Consider the following 19,283-nt stretch of genomic DNA (forward strand, 5'->3'; position numbering starts at 1 on the left):
CCAACACTGAAGAGTGACTGAGAGAGCTTAGTTTTACACTGCTTTTAGCAAGATCTCCATTAATATCACGAGAATACCACAAATAGGCTTTACACATAGTACCCAAGTCAGTAATCAAACCCAGGTCTTTGGTGTGATAAGCGAACACTTTAACCACTAGGCTCCCACACCATCCCCTAACACTGAAGACCTGGTTCCATGATTTTCTGTCATGTGCACCCTGGCATGTAACTGACCATGAAGGGTGCTGTGGTCCATGTAAAAGAAGACACTGCCTGCAGGTAGGAAGACTTCTTCAGCACCTCCAGCTCCTTGCTCCGGATTTCCAGGATCTTCTTCTGGAAAGATGGCTCCCAAGCATACAGCTTCAGTACCTGCAGGAGATGGATATAGAGAAATGTTATTATATACATTATCTTACCTCACACATAAATGTTGCTTTCTGATGTTATGTCTGATGTTATTTTCAATGTATGTAAGTTACATGAGAAAAAAATTTCAATAATGCCATTGGGAATGCCAAACTCTAAATCTATTTTTCTTATCATCTGCAAAATCTAGTAATGGTTACAGAAAACTTTTGTGCCTGCTTCAAACAATTGAAAATTAGCATGAGGTGCTCGGTAAGATAAAAACATTGTTCACTGGTCCCTCAGGGCCCCTGGGATGATGTACCTTCAATGTTTGTTTATGTTCCGCATGCTTTTCAAGCTTAGGGAACACAAACAAACATCGAGGGTACATCAACCCATGTTCCCCATTGACCAGTGAATAATTTTTAATACACAAAAAACAAGCAAGCAAAGTTTGGAAAAAGAAACTTAGAGTAATCTTCTAAAAATTGCTGAAAGTGGATTGTGATGGCAGCAACAAAACTTTTAAGACAAAGCCTCAAACATAGTGTTTATCAATCATTTTAATGAGTGACCTATTTGGATGAGATATCATAAAACACAGAGCAGTGAGAGAGTCAAGTTTTGCATCAGATTTTTGCAATATTCAAGCAACATCAGACTGCAGCCATTGGGGAAATCATGTCTTGGCCATTAGTGGAAGTGGCAAACAATTTAACCACTAAACCCAGCACCCTTTAAACTGTGATAACCATGCAGACTCATGCCAACTCTCAGTTTTCAGAATAAAGCTTTCTACCTGCCATCAGTGATATACATACAGGTATATTGCCTGTTTGGTGACATATAAAGAGGGGTTAATTGTTAAAATAAGCAGGCTGCTATCATGACCCTTCCTAACAACAACGACATAAAGTGAGATGGTTCTAGGAATATTCCAGCGACTCTACATGATACACCGCCTGCCAGACTTACCTTGATTCCATTCAGGACTTCATTCATCAGTTTGATCCGCCGGTCTTTCAATGCCATCTGCTGAACCTAAAATACACACACTCAAATATTAACAAAGACATCCAAGTTACCAATACATTTCAATAAAATCCAAAAATAATAATGCACTTAATACTAAACACCAAAATAGACAAGGAATTCTGGCATTGAAACTCATGGCTAGCAGATACTTGGGTAACTAACGGGTAGGAGGCCAAGACACAATCAAAAGCTTTCACATGACATTATTACTTAATAATAGCTGCAGAAGTAGCCCAGTATAGAATTTGCTCGTTTAGTCTTTGGGGATCTTGAGTGTGAATCCTGGATTTGTGAATTAGATTTCTATGTCTGCCTGTTCATATCAGTTTTCGAAAGTGGAGCGTAACACTGTTTAACCTGCATCCCTTAGAGTCTTTTTCTCCCACATTAAACGTCTGTGCTATGACTGAAACACTCTTCAAGTAGCATGAAACCAAACTCAAACATTCACTGACCGATCGTTCACAGAAGTGAGTGAGTGAGTTTAGTTTTACGCCACACTCGGCAATATTACAGCTATATGGCGGCGGTCTGTAAATAATCGAGTCTGGACAAGACAATCCACTGATCAACAACATGAGCATCGATCTGCGCAATTGGGAACCAATGACATGTGTCAACCAAGTCAGCGAGCCTGACCACCCGATCCCGTTAGTCGCCTCTTACGACAAGCTGAGTCGCCTTTTATGGCAAGCATGGGTTGCTGAAGGCCTATTCTACCCCGGGACCTTCATGGGTCTTGTTCACAGAAAACCACCAAATTTGTAAAGAAACTAATAAAGTTTACATTTCAATAAGGTGACACTGCTGCTGACAGCAGGCAATGGTCGTATAGATCCCTGTGAGGTTCCTACCTGAAGGTTTTTGGTCTTGTTGGCAATGAAAGCGTTGATGGGGATGAGGAGGATCATGACGCCAACACCAGCCATGATGGATGGCCCCAGGGTCTGCCACAGGAAGTAGAGGGACACTGAGATCTGGAAGGGGCCGGACCAGATCATGTGGAAGTAGGTTGTTAAGTCCATGAACCTTTGAGCATCCACTGACATTAGGTTTGTGATTTCACCAACCGTTGATGTCTTCCTTGCAGAATTGGACAACTTCAGCGTCTTAAAGAACAAAAATCTCATGCACTATCCAGCAGCACAGTTCACCACATCTTATTTCCTTGTGAAACTAACCAGTAAGGTTGTTAACTCAAATGGAAATGCATAATATTAATGAACAGTTTCTTTAGAAGTTTGTTCCAAATGATCTGTGTAATAACAGCATCAGTGAATTGATTTGGATTCTAGCAACATTCCTGCAATAGTGTGGTTAGCATGATTAGGACACCATGAGGGTATCAAACCACTGTCCTCAGCATGATGAGCAAACACTTGACTTTAACAATTGTAAACATAACAAAAGCCAACAGATCAATCTAAATGTTCACAAGTTGTATCAAGACATCACTGTTTAACTAGTGAATTCAAACAGTCTATTCATGTTCAAAGAAAAGCATGTCTCATCTGTCCCCGCAATAAGGCCTAACCTTCCTGTACACTGAGGCGATGATGACGGTCCTGAGCCTCATGCCCATGACGAGGCATCCATGGAAATACTGATGCAGGATGAGGGACTGGACTATAGCCACCAACACCAGCATCACTGAATACAGGTAGCCTCTCCATAGCATCTCATCCTTGTTCTTGGTGAAGTTGATCAGGAGTCTGCAAGAGTGAGTGAGTGAGTGGTTGAGTGAGTGAGTGCGTGCGTGCGTGCGTGCGTGCGTGCGTGCGTGCGTGCGTGCGTGCGTGCTTGCGTGAGTCTCACTAGTATCAAAGTGAAATCTAAATATTTCTAACATCTGCATGCATATTCTGAATTACTTAGTTCATACACTTCTTGCTTATAACTCGAAACAGAAATGCAATCAGATCTTGGTCTTTCGATCAACCAGTGGGTCTTTGGATAGCAATAATCTGAGGTTGACGATTGTCCAAGGACAAGAATGTGATCACAGTTCTTTGTTTCAACATAGTCTGGCATCCACATTTCGAAGCATCAGGAATAAAAGCAGGAAGTAAGTGGTGCAGGAGTAGATAAAAATGATTATAATCAAGTAGTTGAAGGTAAGTCAGAAGGTAAGATGACTAAAACACAAGTATAGAAGTTCTCATACTTGGTGTTGTGGGTGTTGAATAATTTGTTTATAATCATATCAAGCGCTACTCACATTAAGTTCTACCAGTTCTTGGAGCATCAATGGCATGTAGTGTTAATTTCAAGATTTACAAATACACAATCCATCTGTACACAGACAGCATGGTTAACTTACTTGAGTAGCTGCGGGCTGACAAACAGCAGGATGTCATGGATAAGTTTGTACCCAGCTGCCATCAGGAAGAACCCCAAAAAGTTTTTCACTAAACATCGAAGTAATCTTGGTTTCTTGACTTTACTGCTTCCATCTGCGACCTTGACATCAGGGTTGACCTCTGTGTATACCTCACCATCTTGGTATCGCGTTTTCAAACCATTCACAGGTTTAATAAGTCTTGCATTATGTCTGTGAATAATGGGAAACAGTTACGTATTACAAGGGTTGAATGATTAGATGGATAGATGGATCAATGGATGGATGGATGACTGATGGATGGATGGATGGAGGGAGGGAATCTTGATGCATGGGTGGGGGATGGATGGCAGGAATCAAAGGATGGATGGATGGATGGATGGTGGGAATCAATGGATGGATGGTGGGAATCAAAGGATGGATGGATGGATGGTGGGAATCAATGGGAGATGGATGGGTGGGTGGATGGATGACTGATGGATGGATGGAGGGAGGGAGGGAATCTTGATGCATGGATGGGGGGATGGATGGCAGGAATCAAAGGATGGATGGATGGATGGATGGTGGGAATCAATGGATGGATGGTGGGAATCAAAGGATGGATGGATGGATGGTGGGAATCAATGGGAGATGGATGGGTGGGTGGATGGATGACTGATGGATGGATGGATGGATGGATGGATGGATGGATGGTAGGAATCAATGGATGGGTAAGAAAGGGAGGGAGGGATGGTGGGAATCAATGGATGGATGTGGGATGGTTGGTGGGATATATGGTGGGATGGATGAAAAAAAGAAAGGGTTAAAGAAGATAAATATTCCACTAGAAATTATTGTATGGAAAGACAGGAGGGGTGGTTTGATACATGAACACTTACTCCTTTGCCTTGGCCACCTCCTTCTCCCAATACTGCTGGAACTTGGGGAAGACAGTGGCAGACGTGTCCACATCATTGAGATCCCACAGGTCCTTCCTCTCCAGCGCCCGCTTGTACCCTTTGATAACCAGTCTGCAGGACAACATCAGTAGACACACATTATTCACAACTCTACGGTCAGACTCAGGTTTAAGTAGCACACACCAGCAGGACACCTGAACAGTTCAAATTATAAAGTCTTTCCCATTGACAAATTCTACAATCTTCAATTAATCTGTAATTAAGTGATAAAATTCTTTGACTGACCAGCTTCAGTCTACTACTCACCCTGTGAACCACCAAAAGGTGATCTGGGACAGGAACGACACGTTCATCTCAGGGCATGGATTCTGTTAAAAGAAAAACATCATTCCTGGATCAACAGAGAAAACACACCCTAATCGACGTAACATATTCAATAATCAAGATGATAATCTATTTTTTGTTTTTTAACATTAAATTACCAAGGTATGCATGATCCGATATCATCCTGACTTACTGTCTGCTTTGTGGCCTCAGTACCAGCTGGCAGTCTGTCTACACAAGCTGCAAGTATGAGCTGAGCTATAACCAGAGGGAAGTAGATCTTATACGTCACAAACCGGAACATATCATCTATACCCTGAAACACACGCACAACGTTGCTTTAGCCACATTATGCTGGACCATAAATAACTGCAGCTACACAACTGAGAGAGTTCATGTTGGAAGACAGTACCAAAAGAAAATTAAAGATAAATTTAGTATTATAAAGAGTCAATTTACATTTGAAAGAGGTAGCTAGTTCAACAGGTTTTCAGGCAAAGCTATTGTGATTATTGCCATTTCCGTAACTCTTTGTAAACTGATACAGAAATGAAAGGAGTATCACAGTTATGTATCATATTGTTGTTAGGTGTAAATTATTGGCAATACATTGATAATGAGAATAAACAGCAATCCTGGAGTTCACATACCTGACTAACTGCACGTCTGATATTCGACTGATACGTCAAGATGGCTGCCAGAAGCAGCAGCAGCCAGAAGTTGAACAGAAACCCTGACGTTCGTATTCCTTTCTTTCGTTCATAGTGGACTAGAAAGCAAAACAATACCTGGAAAAAGATAACAAAATACCATTAAAACAACCACAACACAGTTAAATGTCACAATAATATACACCATCAGATGGCAAGAATATTTTGATATATCACTACGAACAGGTGAGCTACAGTTCTTGGCCATAAGTATTTGCGATTTTGGTTATGGCTATCATTTCGTCTCCATGAAATGTATCAATAATTATGCCGAAACCCAAATAAGAAGCAAAGTGGAAAAAAACAGGGTTTTACTCTGAATGCGCAGAGCACTGCTACAAGCTTCCACCCCAAGAAACACTAGCAGAGAAAATTCTGACAGTATGAAGCAACTCTGGAGAGTCACATTCAACTGTGACACTCTGTCCCCAAGTGTCAGCACCCTAAAGGAGTCATTACCTGGCTGGCCATTGTGTGACCAAGTTATTGGTAGGTGTTGTAAAATCTCACTCTTTTCAGATGCTCATATGAGTGCCACAAGTCATACAGTACCATGGAGTTTAACACTGAGTTCTAGACCAATGCATTTACATGACAAAATGCATGCATATGTTGGGGTTCGCATGTACTAATCCTGACTTACCATTGTTAGAAATAATATAAGAGGAGATAGGAAGAATACTGGGGCAACTGATTTGCCCTCTGCCATCTCGTGAACACTGCGGAAAATGTCCGCCAAAGCCACAACTCCAATCAAGACAGCCAGAACCTGTAATCAAAGTAATATTAACTGTATGGTGACGACAATACATTTTCACAATGACATCAAATCTACTGCGGTGTCTATCAGAGAATATCACAATCTCAAGTAAAGTCCTTATCATGATTGCCGATTGAGAGATGCAGAAGAGTATTTGACACTCGTTTGAATAATATTGACTCCTATGGACACAAAACTTGGCAGAGTGAGTGAGTGAGTTTAGTTTTATGCTACACTAAGCAATATTCCCACTATATAGCAACAGCCTGTAAATAATCAAGCCTGAACCAGGCAATCCAGTGAGTAACAGCATAAGCAATGATCTGGCAAATTGGGAACCCATGACACATGCCAAGTCAGCGAGCCTGACCATCTGATCAGGTTAGTCACCCCTTATGACAAGCATAGTCACCGTTTGTGGCAAGCATGGGTTGATGAAGATTTATTCTCAAATCTTGGCAGAAAAGAGGAATTTTTTTATCCTCCAAAATACATTGAAATTAGAACGAATCAAAGGCTTTCATCCCTAAAACGTCTACCCCTTGGAACCTTGCATTTGGATGCATCACAGACTCAAGCCCCTTCCACAAATGGTGAGGTCTTGATTGGGGTGTGGGGGTATTTTGAAATTTCCATGCACTTCAGAGCATTTCATCATCATTCACAAGCCAAATTAGCTGAGAGATCTTTACTTGATTTTGTTGCATTCCTTGGGACAAATTCCGTTTTTCAGTTGCCTGTTGTATTTCATGAACCATCAGTTCACATGTCCACAAGTCATCGTTATTATTTTGAAGAAGGATCAACTTACTTAACATGTTGCAAAAAAGGAATTCGTTAAATTTCAGTATCATGAGAATTATTGAAGTAATGAAACTAAACAAAACACAAAATGCTCTGCATGCAGAACACGCAGCTATTAAATATTGTAAGTGAAATGTAGATTTATTTTGTGAAAATGTTGGCTTTTTTTCGCTTAATGCTAACACTGTACACTTACCGATATAACATGTATAATTTGAATAACACATGATTGTGTGATATATATCATGAACCAGTGATACATGTATCACTTTAATCTACAAAAAAAGCATGTGCTACCATACACATTTAAAGATGCATACTATGTTCCAGTATAACATGCACATGTGTACAGGTATGACCTGATTTTGTGTTTTGTTTCGTTCCACACTCAGTTCAATAATCCAGTTATATGGCAGCAGTCAGCAAATAATCGAGTGTGGATCAGGCAAGTCAGTGATCAACAGCATGATCATCAATCTATGCAATCTAGATATGGCGGCGTGTCAACCAAGCCAGCAAGTATGACCACCCAATTACAGTAGTCAACTCTTACAACAAGTATTGAGTTACAGAAGACGTAACCTTCACACTTAGGTGTAACATGAATAGAGTCTATCATATATGACATGTATGTGTACATGTATGATGAAATATGTTTCCTTTCACCCCAGTGGCAGGCTGTTTACGTCTACCAAGCTTCATGCAAACCATGTGATGTCTGACAGCTGATTTCAACACCAAGTAGACGATCTGTCACTTAGGATTTTGACAGCACTAAAACTTTTTATTCTCTTTTTAATAGCAGTGAGTTAGCGACAACTGCTATAATTAAACTCAAATATTTCTCAGTTTGATCAACAACTTTTACAATGTTTTCCAGCTTGATTCTGAGCTCTTTGTCACTGGAGAGGTAGGGGAACAATGCCTGTTGATATACAAGCTGCCACTGAAGTGCATCTCTCTTATGGCCAAACCAATCTAATTTCTTACTTAAAGGCTCTGTCAGTCATAATTTTTCAAGAATACAAAAAAAAGTAACAACTAATTTTCCTCACTCAAAAAAAATAATCCTAACATTTTTATTTGCAAAAAATGTCACCTATCAAAAAAGATTTTTTAATATTCTTTTTCCTTATATACACTTTATACAATGCCAAAATTAAAACACTTATAGCACTGAAATGTTACTTAGATTGGTGGTCTCTTTCCCCTCCTGCCTGTAGGTTTTCTCAGGACAAAAATCAGTAAACCAAGAAATATATATGTCTGGCCGAAGACATAAAAAAATCAACATGACTGAAAACGTTTAAGCAGAAATCTATGTTGAGTAATAACATGACACTATAATACCAAAATAACATGTAACACATACCAGTAGATCATACATCTGTAACATATCACCTGATCGACTGATGGCCCACTGATCCGAGTGATTTGAATGTTTCATTCAGGGTGCAATGACATACGACAAAAGAAATTAATTAACAATAAACTTACAATTTTGGCAATGTTGTAGGCCCACCATGATATGGCGCCTTTGCTGCTGTTCCTGAGAGACAAGATCCTGTAAGGGGCAATAAGCACCAAGAAGCCACATGGCACCCACAGAAGGACGGTCCTCTGAAAACATTGTGTTAGGTCGGGGTCCGTTGTGTTCACAGAGACAGCAGGATCCTGAAACACAAAAGCCATGTGGGAGTGACTGAGTGAGTTTAGCTTTACGCCACACACAGCAATATTCCAGTAACATGGCGGCAGTCTCTAGGTAACTGAGTCTGCACCAGACAATTCAGTGATCAACATCATCAGTCTGAGCATTTGGGAACCAAAGACTTGTGTCAATCAAGTCAGCAATCCTGACCACCCAATCACATTATTCACCTCTTCGAACAAGCATGGGTTACTAAAGGCCAATATTCTAACCAGGATCTACATGGGTCACAGCAGCCATGACCATTTGTCCACAATTCCATCACACAGGGTCGCAGTAAAATTGTTATCATGGCTGCCAGGAATATTTATTTATTTACAGAGGTCTGAATCTTAGCTACTAGATGACGGCATTATAAGCCAGCAGTGACATACTGAAGACATTCAGAGATGTAACAAATGTATTGCTGAGAACAAAACAAAAGACATGAAACATGCCCAGCAATTCAGTTATGAAAGTAAGAATTCAGTCACAAATAGTAAGTAACTCATCATCAATAATACTACAGTCCGTTTGATTCCATTTGAGACCGATGAAATGCTCACTAACACAAAATCTAATAATTGCAACAAAACCAAATTGTGCACAGCCACATGAAAAATCGACAGACCAACTCTGATGATGTGCCTCATAATTTGGGACACCCGAATAAAAAAGTTGTTTAACAAACGATCATCATTTTCTTGTCACCTTTCGCTATTTTGTACGAGGGGGGCCACTTGCTGGTAGAACAGCCAGGTAATCAACAAGCGTGTGTTGTGAAGATGGGGTCATCTCAAAGGCCGTTATCTGGTTACCACTTGAGATGTTCAATGGGAGTCAGTGTTGCCACTTTCATAGGAAGCTGTTGTCCAAATTGCTGTCGCTGTCATCAGAGTCTACAATGAATGAAGACTCGCTTGATGGTGGCATGGTCCAGTCCACTTTGTTCCCAATAATGTCTTTCTGTTTCATTCTCAACTGTCTCAACATACTTTTACCATGTCTCTTGCGTGATGGTGTCTATTGACTTTTGAAAAATGGCCTGTACATCCCGAAGTTTGAATGTTACATTTTGCCTGCCAACATCCGATTTCATGATACCCCAAATGAGTTCTATTGGGTTTAAATCGCAATGATAGGGTGGTAATCGCAAAACTGAATGACCATGTTCTGTAAGGTACTCATCAACCTTAAAGACAGGTGTGGTTTTATTTGACTTTATGATGTCATACAGAACAGGTTTGGTTGCTTTTTCTGGATATGATATTGCTTTGTTTTGCAACCATTCTATCATGTCCCCCTTCTTACAGTTAGAGACCCGTGAAGGTCCCGGGGTAGAATAGGCCTTCAGCAACCCATGCTTGCCATAAAAGGCGACTCAGCTTGTCGTAAGAGGCGACTAACGGGATCGGGTGGTCAGGCTCGCTGACTTGGTTGACGCATGTCATCAGTTCCCAATTGCACAGATCGATGCTCATGTTGTTGATCACTGGATTGTCTGGTCCAGACTTGATTATTTACAGACCGCCGCCATATAGCTGTAATATTGCAGAGTGCGGCGTAAAACTAAACTCACTCACTCACTCTTACTGTTAGATGTTGGGGCCTTTGTATTAGGTACTTGAACGCCATGATATGGAGCATTATCCAGACTTTTGGGGCAGTGCTGGTACCCATTGATTTTGTACCCATTCTAAGAAAACCATCCCGTTCATTTCGGTATGATAGTCTCTGTTGTCTTTAGATTTTGCCTTGAAGACTGGGGAGCAGCCAGGTAGGAATCCTAGACTCTTGCAAACAGCATGGAGCACAATCAGTTGCTCTCCCTTGACAAGTGGTAATTTTCTGACACAGGACTCTGAACAGGAACTAACGAACCATCATGTCCCTGTGGTATGGGAAGCATTTGCATTTCGTCCAAATATACAGGCCTCTGTATGTTTCTTATTGGTTTCTTAGTCGAACAATATCAGATCTCTCGCACAGAGACTACTTTTTTTCAAACGGAAACCAAATTTGTGAAGCAACTTCCATAACTGATATTTTGAAATGACCAAAGAATGATTTGTCTCCATATGCTTTTTCAGAATACACAGAGAGACAAAAGTATTTTGTTAATATATAGAGACTTAATGGCGTTTCTAACCAGCTGTTGTTGAAATGAATCGACTTTCTCACATCCTGTCGGTTTTAAGATGGTCCCCTAGTTGTGTCCGTGCAGGTTGAATTGGTACAGATTTTCAAGATAGTTTTTAACTTCCCTTCCGTCATCCCAACTGCACGTGCAGTTCGTAAACGATACTTAGCCAAAGCATATTGAGGCCTACCCCTTTCACCTTCGTTTTTAAAAAGGTTAAATACTTTGTAAATAACTGACTTAGCGTCATGTGATAATCTCATTGTTTCAGGTACTGCAATCACGAATGTCTGGTTTGCCAAGCAAATCACACGTGTCAATTTCACACATGCACCTTGCCCACCTGGCTGTTCTACCAGCAAGAGCCCCCAGCAAGAGCCCCCAGCAAGAGCCCCCCCTCGTACAAAATAGCAAAAGGTGACAAGAAAATGATGATTGTTTGTTAAACAACTTTTTTTATTCGGGTGTCCCAAATTATGAGGCACATCATCAGAGTTGGTCTGTCGATTTCATGTTGCTGTGCAACCTTTTTTGAGTTCTGCTCCAGAAACGAAGCCCATCCCTCCATTTTGAGACGAGGTATGCAACATTTCCATGGAAACGGAGAAATTAATAAATCACAAAAGCCAGTAAAGAGCAAAAGGCACCACTTTGGGATCTGCCACACATATCTACCAAGTTTTGCAGCAAAATATTGAACGGTTTTTGAGTTCTGTTCCGGAAATGAAGCCCACCCAACCACCCACCCGACTAACACCAAAATGTTCCACTGAAAAACAAAAAAATAAAAATGCCAAAACTCTGCAAATAGCGAAAGACACAACTATAGGTTGAGATTTTTTATATCTATCAAGTTTGGTCTAAAAACATTGAACGGTTTCTGAGTTATGCTCCAGGAACAAAATGATTACTGACGGACGGACTAACAGACCAAAGGACAGACGAGGCGTCAACTATATCCCCCCCGCATAACATGCCAGGGGGATAGTGATGGCATTATAACATGCCAAAGAGGAAAGAGATGATAAAAAGAAAATGTGGCAATTTATTCCTTGGGAAATGTTTCATCTGTGTGGATATATGTTACTTGTTCTCACATGTATTGGCACCAGATAGTGGCATGTTCACAAAATGGTATATCCCCTACCTTTTTCAATGGTATACTATTCTTAAAGAATCTCCACTACACCATGTATATGGAGTAGCTGAAAGCAAGCTGACATTATCAAACATTTCTTCCTAGATACTCTGCTTGCATAGTAAATAATCATGTAATCTTTGCTAAAAAAAATAACACCAACATTATACTTTCCAAATTTTGTTTGGTAAAATTATATTACATCCATGCATTTCTTCTAACTGCTAAAAATTCAGCTGTCTATCATGTCCATTTCACGAACCCACAGCTCTTACAGGTTCAGTATGCTATGGTAAAGGCAAGAGTGACTGCATCAGTTCTTGGACACATACACATATCACACGTTTCATAAACATACATCAATCACCAGCACCCATTACATTGCATAGTAGGTGTAATATTCACAAAGTGAACAAATATGACTGTAAAATAGAAAAAACAGAAAACGTGATCTCAAATCACTGAAACAGCTTTCTCCCTAAGCCAGTTCTAGCAGCATGAAACTGGCACTATCCAGTCTGGACAGGTTTGTCTGCAACCAGCTGTTGTGAGTGCCACCTGACCCAAAGTTTTTCAGAATTGTCTGACATTTGCCTGGTATCCAGTAAAGTCATGTGGAATGCAAAGTGTGTAAGTCTGTTTGAATTGATAAATTAATCCCAAAACTAAATTGCATCCTACCATGGTTACACAGAAGTGACACTTCTAAACTGGTAAGAACTGTCAAAATTGACAGTGGATGGTGTCATTAACCTGACCAAGTAATCTCCATCTGTACCACTACCAGGCTAAAGGCTTCACTTGCCAGAACCCATTTATATCAAATAATCATAGAATTTCCATAGACTTAAAAATCTGCAGTGTACAGTGCAATAATTTCTTGGAATTTCACATGTAGGAACATTCTCATCACCCATTACATGACACACATTCTCAACTTCTATAGACTTTCTTGGATATATATGTTTTAGGGTCTGAATAACAGACTAGCTCAGAAACCAAGATCATGCAATGGACCCCAAAACATATTACTGAGAGTATCTTGATAACTACACATGCCAACAAGTCTAAACAACTCCAAATCTGACTTCGTAGTCACTGTGTAACTTGAGCATTCACGACAGTAAGCTGGTGCTATTGGCATTATAACCAAGAGATGAATCTTTATAGGCATAAATTCCATAGTCAACCAACAGTATCGTGACTATGGTCACATAATGTATATCTCGCTATTCTGCATCTATACTGAACCAACAATAATGGCTATGATAACATTATATATATAAAATAAAGATTTTTTCCTAAAAAAAACTCCTTTATCTGCTCAGGATGTCCCCTAACTTTGGGGAAACAACTGCAAACCTTATGCAGACTAATTGCACGAGGATCCTGCATCAAATTGCTGGAAAGCATGTGGAAATATTGTGCATGTGTGCAGCTGCATTATGGCGTAAAGTTTTGTGCTATGTTGCACCTAGTTTCATCAATGAATGAACGCATGAAAAATAATCTTTACATTGCAAACTTGTTTTTACTGTGTACCAGTTCATGTATAAACACTACTTTCAAAAAGCATGGATTATTCTGCAAAATCTAGTTTAGAACAGTTCACAAAAGTAAAAGGCTACATTTGCACTTGCCAGTCTACATTTTTGATAGGCAGTACATATGTTGTCTTCATGCGTGTGACGTTATAGTTATTGACAACAGCAGGAGACGTGGGTGACAGCAAGGTTACATTTGTGACATCCCTTCAAGTTTGGGTTAGAAACAATAGAGGTGAATGTGTCACCATTATGGTTTCTGTGCACAAAGATATACTGAACTGAATAGGGAAGGTTAAAACATTATACTTTTTAATTAAGCTTAGGTTTAATCAGTCTCGTGAACATTTGTTCTTTTTCCATCCATTACCGAACCAAAATGGAGAGAAATGAAGGCCTTGTACGTACAATACATAACATACCATGGCAAGAATGAACTGTTTCATACCTGGTCACTGGTGTTCCATAATACAGGATATTAGTTGTTGCTATGACTACCTGTTTGACCCCTTGTATTGTCTCTCTGTAAATCTTACATTGTGTGTCTGAATACAAAATATGTCAATTTTCATCTATCCTCAATTCAGCACACACCAATACATGAGTTTACCTTTACATTTCCATTGCAAATCAGTTCATAAACGTACATACATCACATATAAATATGTCTCTCTGTAAATCTTACATTGTGTGTCTGAATACAAAATATGTCAATTTTCATTTATCTTCAATTCAGCACACACCAATACATGAGTTCACCTTTACATTTCCATTGCAAATCAGTTCATAAATGTATATACATCACATATAAATATGCTAAACACACATTAGTCGGACTACCATGCATGTACATATCACTGCTGCATCCATTAAAACACAAAGCCAGCTCAGCTGCGTACATCCTACATAAAACAGGAGTCCGTGTTTGGTTTAACTAAAACAACTACATAAACAAAACCCTGTCATCCAGATGTTGATGGCAGTTGATGACAAAATATGTCACAGCCATTTGGGTCAACAGCAACTGTTTATCAATTTCATTACTGATCATTTGCCACTGGAGATAGTTTTGATAAAACATGCATAGCACTGAGCCAGGTATCTATGCTGAGTGACTAACGCGTCACCATACAACCAAACCTTTAACAAATAACAAAGAATTTACAGTAAGTCAATCCCACAGATGTAAGTCCAAACACACTGTGGGTATTAACATTCCTGTACACAGGATGACCAGAAACTGGTCTGACTCAGGTAAAAATATCTCCATCAGAACGGATAGTGGTATTCGTCTCTATTCCAAAAGCTGGACACATTGTGGTTGTATTGCCACTTTTGTTTATAACTGATTACTGGTAGGCAAAAAATACTACGGCTGACAGAATGTACGACTGAACAGATTTGAAAACTATTTTCGTGATTGCAGCATGATTGTTTAATGGTTTCATTGTTGCTTCATGATTGTTTAATGGTTTCATGATTGTTTAACACATGTTAATCCTTTATAGAGCTGACAAGACAGTTTACCACATCAAGGACAAATACTTTGACAAAATGTACTTGTTTCTTTACTTAAATAACTATCCTTTGGAACTTGAGTAATGAGACAAGAAGTGACATTAAAAAAATCAATGAACCATATTTAACAAACGCAAAAAACTTAACTTACTAGTAAAAGGACAAAACACAATGTTGCAAGTACTCTCTTTGTGAGGTATGCAACAAACAATACAATTTGAATGCCAAGTAGAAGCTGTCATGGGCAAGCCTCTTCTAAAATTACTTCTAAAGCAATATTAAAAGCAATATATGTATTTTGTGGTATTTTCAGATGTTTTCATGATCACCACTGGAATTATACAAATAGTGTAAATAAAATAAACACTAATTCATTAGATACTGCGGCAAATTTACAAAGGTCAGTCAAAGGACATGCACACACCACTTGCGTGGTACTTTGGCCTGAATACATTTTTGTACCCCTGATCGTACCTATGTATAGACTGTGAACATACCCTGGATAACATGAAGCTAACTTTTGTGATTTAAAACTGTTGGAAAGCCTGGACTCCTCCCTCAGTCACCATGAAAACCACAACCACTGCTTCAAATTAGAGAAGTTACCAGTAACAAATAATGTAGATAGTGTGATCCCTTCCAAGGATGAAAACAGGCTGGCCGCAACATTTTTTCAAAAGACATTGCCCAAGGAATATTTTTTTCTCATTTTATAAGCCTTATATTAAAACTTCCTTGGAAAGCAAGATTAAGAAACCAGGGATGGTTTCTGGTTCAAAAAGTACATAGTGTGCATGATGAAGATCAGTGTTTAAAATTCCCACCTACCCGACCGTCCGAAACGGTCTATTTTCATCTCGGACGGTCTAATTTCAAAAGTTGCCAATCCGGTGGTTTGGTAGATATTTTTACCCAAAAGTTGCCTCACTGGCTAAGAGTATACTCTTTCATAGTATCAGCAGACAGGTTGAGAAGGAATCAAAATCATCACAGAAGACCTGTCTTCTTACCCAGGTCCACAAAAGCTTTGAAGAGTGCTCTTGTGCTTCAACACCATTTAGCTGCAGATGATGAACAATGATGCAGATTGTCCGATTCTGATTGTGACTGTGAGGCAGAAAATTAAACAGATTTATAACCAGGCCATGTAGCTTACATTCAGTAAAGACAGTATTCAGAAACATGATTATGTTTGTTTTTTGTTGTTGAAAACCGGACAGGCAAGTTTCTCTCCGGACTGGTAATATTTTCAAGTTACCAGTCCGACTGTCTGGCTTGAAAGTTTGGGAGTTTTAAACACTGTGAAGACAAGGATGGATAAGCAACAGTCTTCCTGCAGATGCCTATAACTTCCTACATGGTCTCTGCTACAGGTGAACCTGACAAGAAAGTAGTCAGGACCCAAATTAAAGAAACCGAACTATCGTAGCGGAAGTAGACAATATCCGCCTCCGTCTAAGTAAGGTTAGCTACCTCACATCTATTGAGCTGGGTGCATGCATTTTAATCAAAAAGTGATTGGCAAAAATTAGTGTGGAAGTAGGCCATGCCCTTCCAGTTTGAATGTACCCCTGACGACTAAAATTGTTCAGCCTAGTAATTTCTATATGTCTTTATTAGAAATGTGAAACTGACACACTGTAGATAAATGTGCCCAGCACATCAGACTGCACAGAAAAAATAGTTATTCAACTGGATGATTCAAATTATGTATCCCATGGGTAAAAGCTATCTTGGGAAAAGTTCAGATCAATAGACATCTTCAATTTGCCCTGAACTGTTGCATTATCTTTTTGTGCAAAAGCCGGTTCAGTAAGTGTCATGACTTCAAATTCTTCCCATTTACGATCATCACTCACAGTAATGGGAACTCATCATCATCATACAACAGTTTCAGTTAAACTCTGGGGTTATTGGTGGCTATCATAAAAACAAGATTCAAGAGTCATCTGAAGATGACACCGCCCCCACCCCCCGGACCCCACATATTGAAAGGACAAATCATCTGACAGTTACTTGATGATTTTTTAGACTAAGTTTGAATTGTTTCCATGGAAATCATGAAAAATATAAATGCAATATATCTGTAAACAGTAAAAGGCACCACATCAAGATCTGTCTCATATATCTGTCAAGATCTTTTGAAAGATATGAAATGGTTTTTGAGTTTTGCTCGGAAACCAAGCATATCAACATGATCAATCTATTTGGAGACTAAGTCTGAATTATTTCCATTGAAACTGGGAAAAAAAAATTCCCAAAACTTTGTAAATAGCAAAAGGCACCACTTTAGGGTCTAGCTGCCACACATATCTACCAAGTTTTGCAGAATATTGAACAGTTTTTGAGTTCTGCTCCTGAAACGAAGTCCATATCTCCATTTTGAGACCAAGTTCAAAACGTTTCCACAGAAACCAAGAAAACAATGTAAATAGCAAAAGGCACCACTTAAGGTTCTGACTGATACATCTACAAGTTTGGCAGAAAAATATTGAACGGTTTTCATGTTACGCTCCAGAAACGAACCCCATCCTTCCATTTTGAGACAAAGTCCAAAATGTTTCCGTGGAAACCAAGAAAATAAGAAATCAAAAAAACCTGTAAATAGCAAAACTACTTCAGGTTCTGACTGATATATCTACCAAGTTTTGCAGAAAGTATTAAACGATTTTTTAGTTCTGATCCGACAAAGCTGACCCTCACCATTAGACTAAGACCAAAACATTACATGGAAAAACAAAAACAATATAAATGCCCAAAATCTAAAATCTGTAAATAGCAAAAGGCACGACCATAGGTTCAGATTATTACATCCATCAATTTTGGTCTAAAAATATTGAACATTTTTTTAGCTATGCTCTGGAAACGAAAAATGATTACAGACGAATTGACGGACAGACATTACATGCCAGGGGGATAAAAAACCATCTTCCCACGTGATCATGATCATGACATCTTCATGTCATCAGAAATAGCATGTCAACAAATTCACTGTTGTTCCTCAGTTCAATCAAGTTGTAAACTAGCAAAATTCATTGCCAATCACAATATACAGTCGTCACATATCCTCATATTACAGGTTTTCAGATGTTTCAGAAACATTCAAGGGTTCCTTTTTACTTTTTCTGTTCTTTTTTATTTGGGGTATACATGGTTAGTCGCACAAACAATGAAACATCAGGAAAGACAAGTTTATCGAAAGGACATTACACTATCTAAGCACTTACGATGTTTCCTGAGATGTACAATGCGTGTAAACACTGCCATCCAAAAACACATGATGTAAGAAAACACATAATAAACATGATAAAACAATCTCCCTACATTTCATTTTACTGGATTAAGTTTAGTCCCTTTCATATATTTTTCACTATTCTCAGCAATCGCAAACTGATTACTCCCATGTTTACCTTGAACCACTTGACCTGCGCTATTGACTCGTTTAAGTCATATTTGACAATTAAATGCTACAATTTGTATTTTGCGTGTACCACAGGAGGCTGGAAGAGAATAAATATTGACCTCACACTGGTTATGAACTGAGTACATTGATCCATCATCATCATCATCATCATCATCATCATCATCATCATCATCATCTTTCTAATTTGTTTAAAGCGGTAAATGATCTGATAAACATACATGTAAAATCTGTTCCATAAATCCAGCTGTGCTCTACTCATCAAAATGTGATATATCAAAGCTTAACACACCTCATATACATCTAAACACTTCATCACTTTAACACATTAACACACATCCGTCAAGTCACATACTGACGTACACATCCCTCCCATAACATTAGTCTGGCATGACATGGATATATATACAACAATATTCCAGAAAAACCTCTTCACTGTCCACTGGATTCTACATGGACAGTCAGTGTGCAATCTACTACGTCTTAATTTCCAAGTTGAAGCTTACAATGACCATGGTACCCAAATAGCCTATTTCCAGGGTGAGAATGATCCCTACACAACTGATAGTCTTCTTGTAACTTGAGATGTAATGTAAGACTTATCTCTGT

General features: G+C 39.1%; 1 protein-coding gene across 3 annotated transcripts in view; it reads right to left on the reverse strand.

Annotated features, from left to right (window-relative positions):
• LOC137285155 (multidrug resistance-associated protein 1-like) overlaps window positions 1–19,283 on the reverse strand; it is a 55,523-nt gene that overhangs the window by 26,168 nt on the left and 10,072 nt on the right. For all 3 annotated transcript variants that reach the window (XM_067817380.1, XM_067817382.1, XM_067817381.1), the window contains exons 2-12: window positions 8,721–8,897; window positions 6,303–6,428; window positions 5,600–5,737; window positions 5,143–5,265; window positions 4,932–4,993; window positions 4,605–4,736; window positions 3,709–3,939; window positions 2,923–3,100; window positions 2,243–2,497; window positions 1,329–1,394; window positions 237–374 (exon numbers count right to left, since the gene is read on the reverse strand). In XM_067817380.1, the coding sequence (XP_067673481.1) occupies window positions 237–374; window positions 1,329–1,394; window positions 2,243–2,497; window positions 2,923–3,100; window positions 3,709–3,939; window positions 4,605–4,736; window positions 4,932–4,993; window positions 5,143–5,265; window positions 5,600–5,737; window positions 6,303–6,428; window positions 8,721–8,897 (1,626 nt within the window). The remainder of the gene's footprint in view (window positions 1–236; window positions 375–1,328; window positions 1,395–2,242; window positions 2,498–2,922; window positions 3,101–3,708; window positions 3,940–4,604; window positions 4,737–4,931; window positions 4,994–5,142; window positions 5,266–5,599; window positions 5,738–6,302; window positions 6,429–8,720; window positions 8,898–19,283) is intronic.

This window comes from Haliotis asinina, chromosome 5 (assembly GCF_037392515.1).
Source record: "Haliotis asinina isolate JCU_RB_2024 chromosome 5, JCU_Hal_asi_v2, whole genome shotgun sequence".
Taxonomy (NCBI): Eukaryota; Metazoa; Mollusca; class Gastropoda; order Lepetellida; family Haliotidae; genus Haliotis; species Haliotis asinina.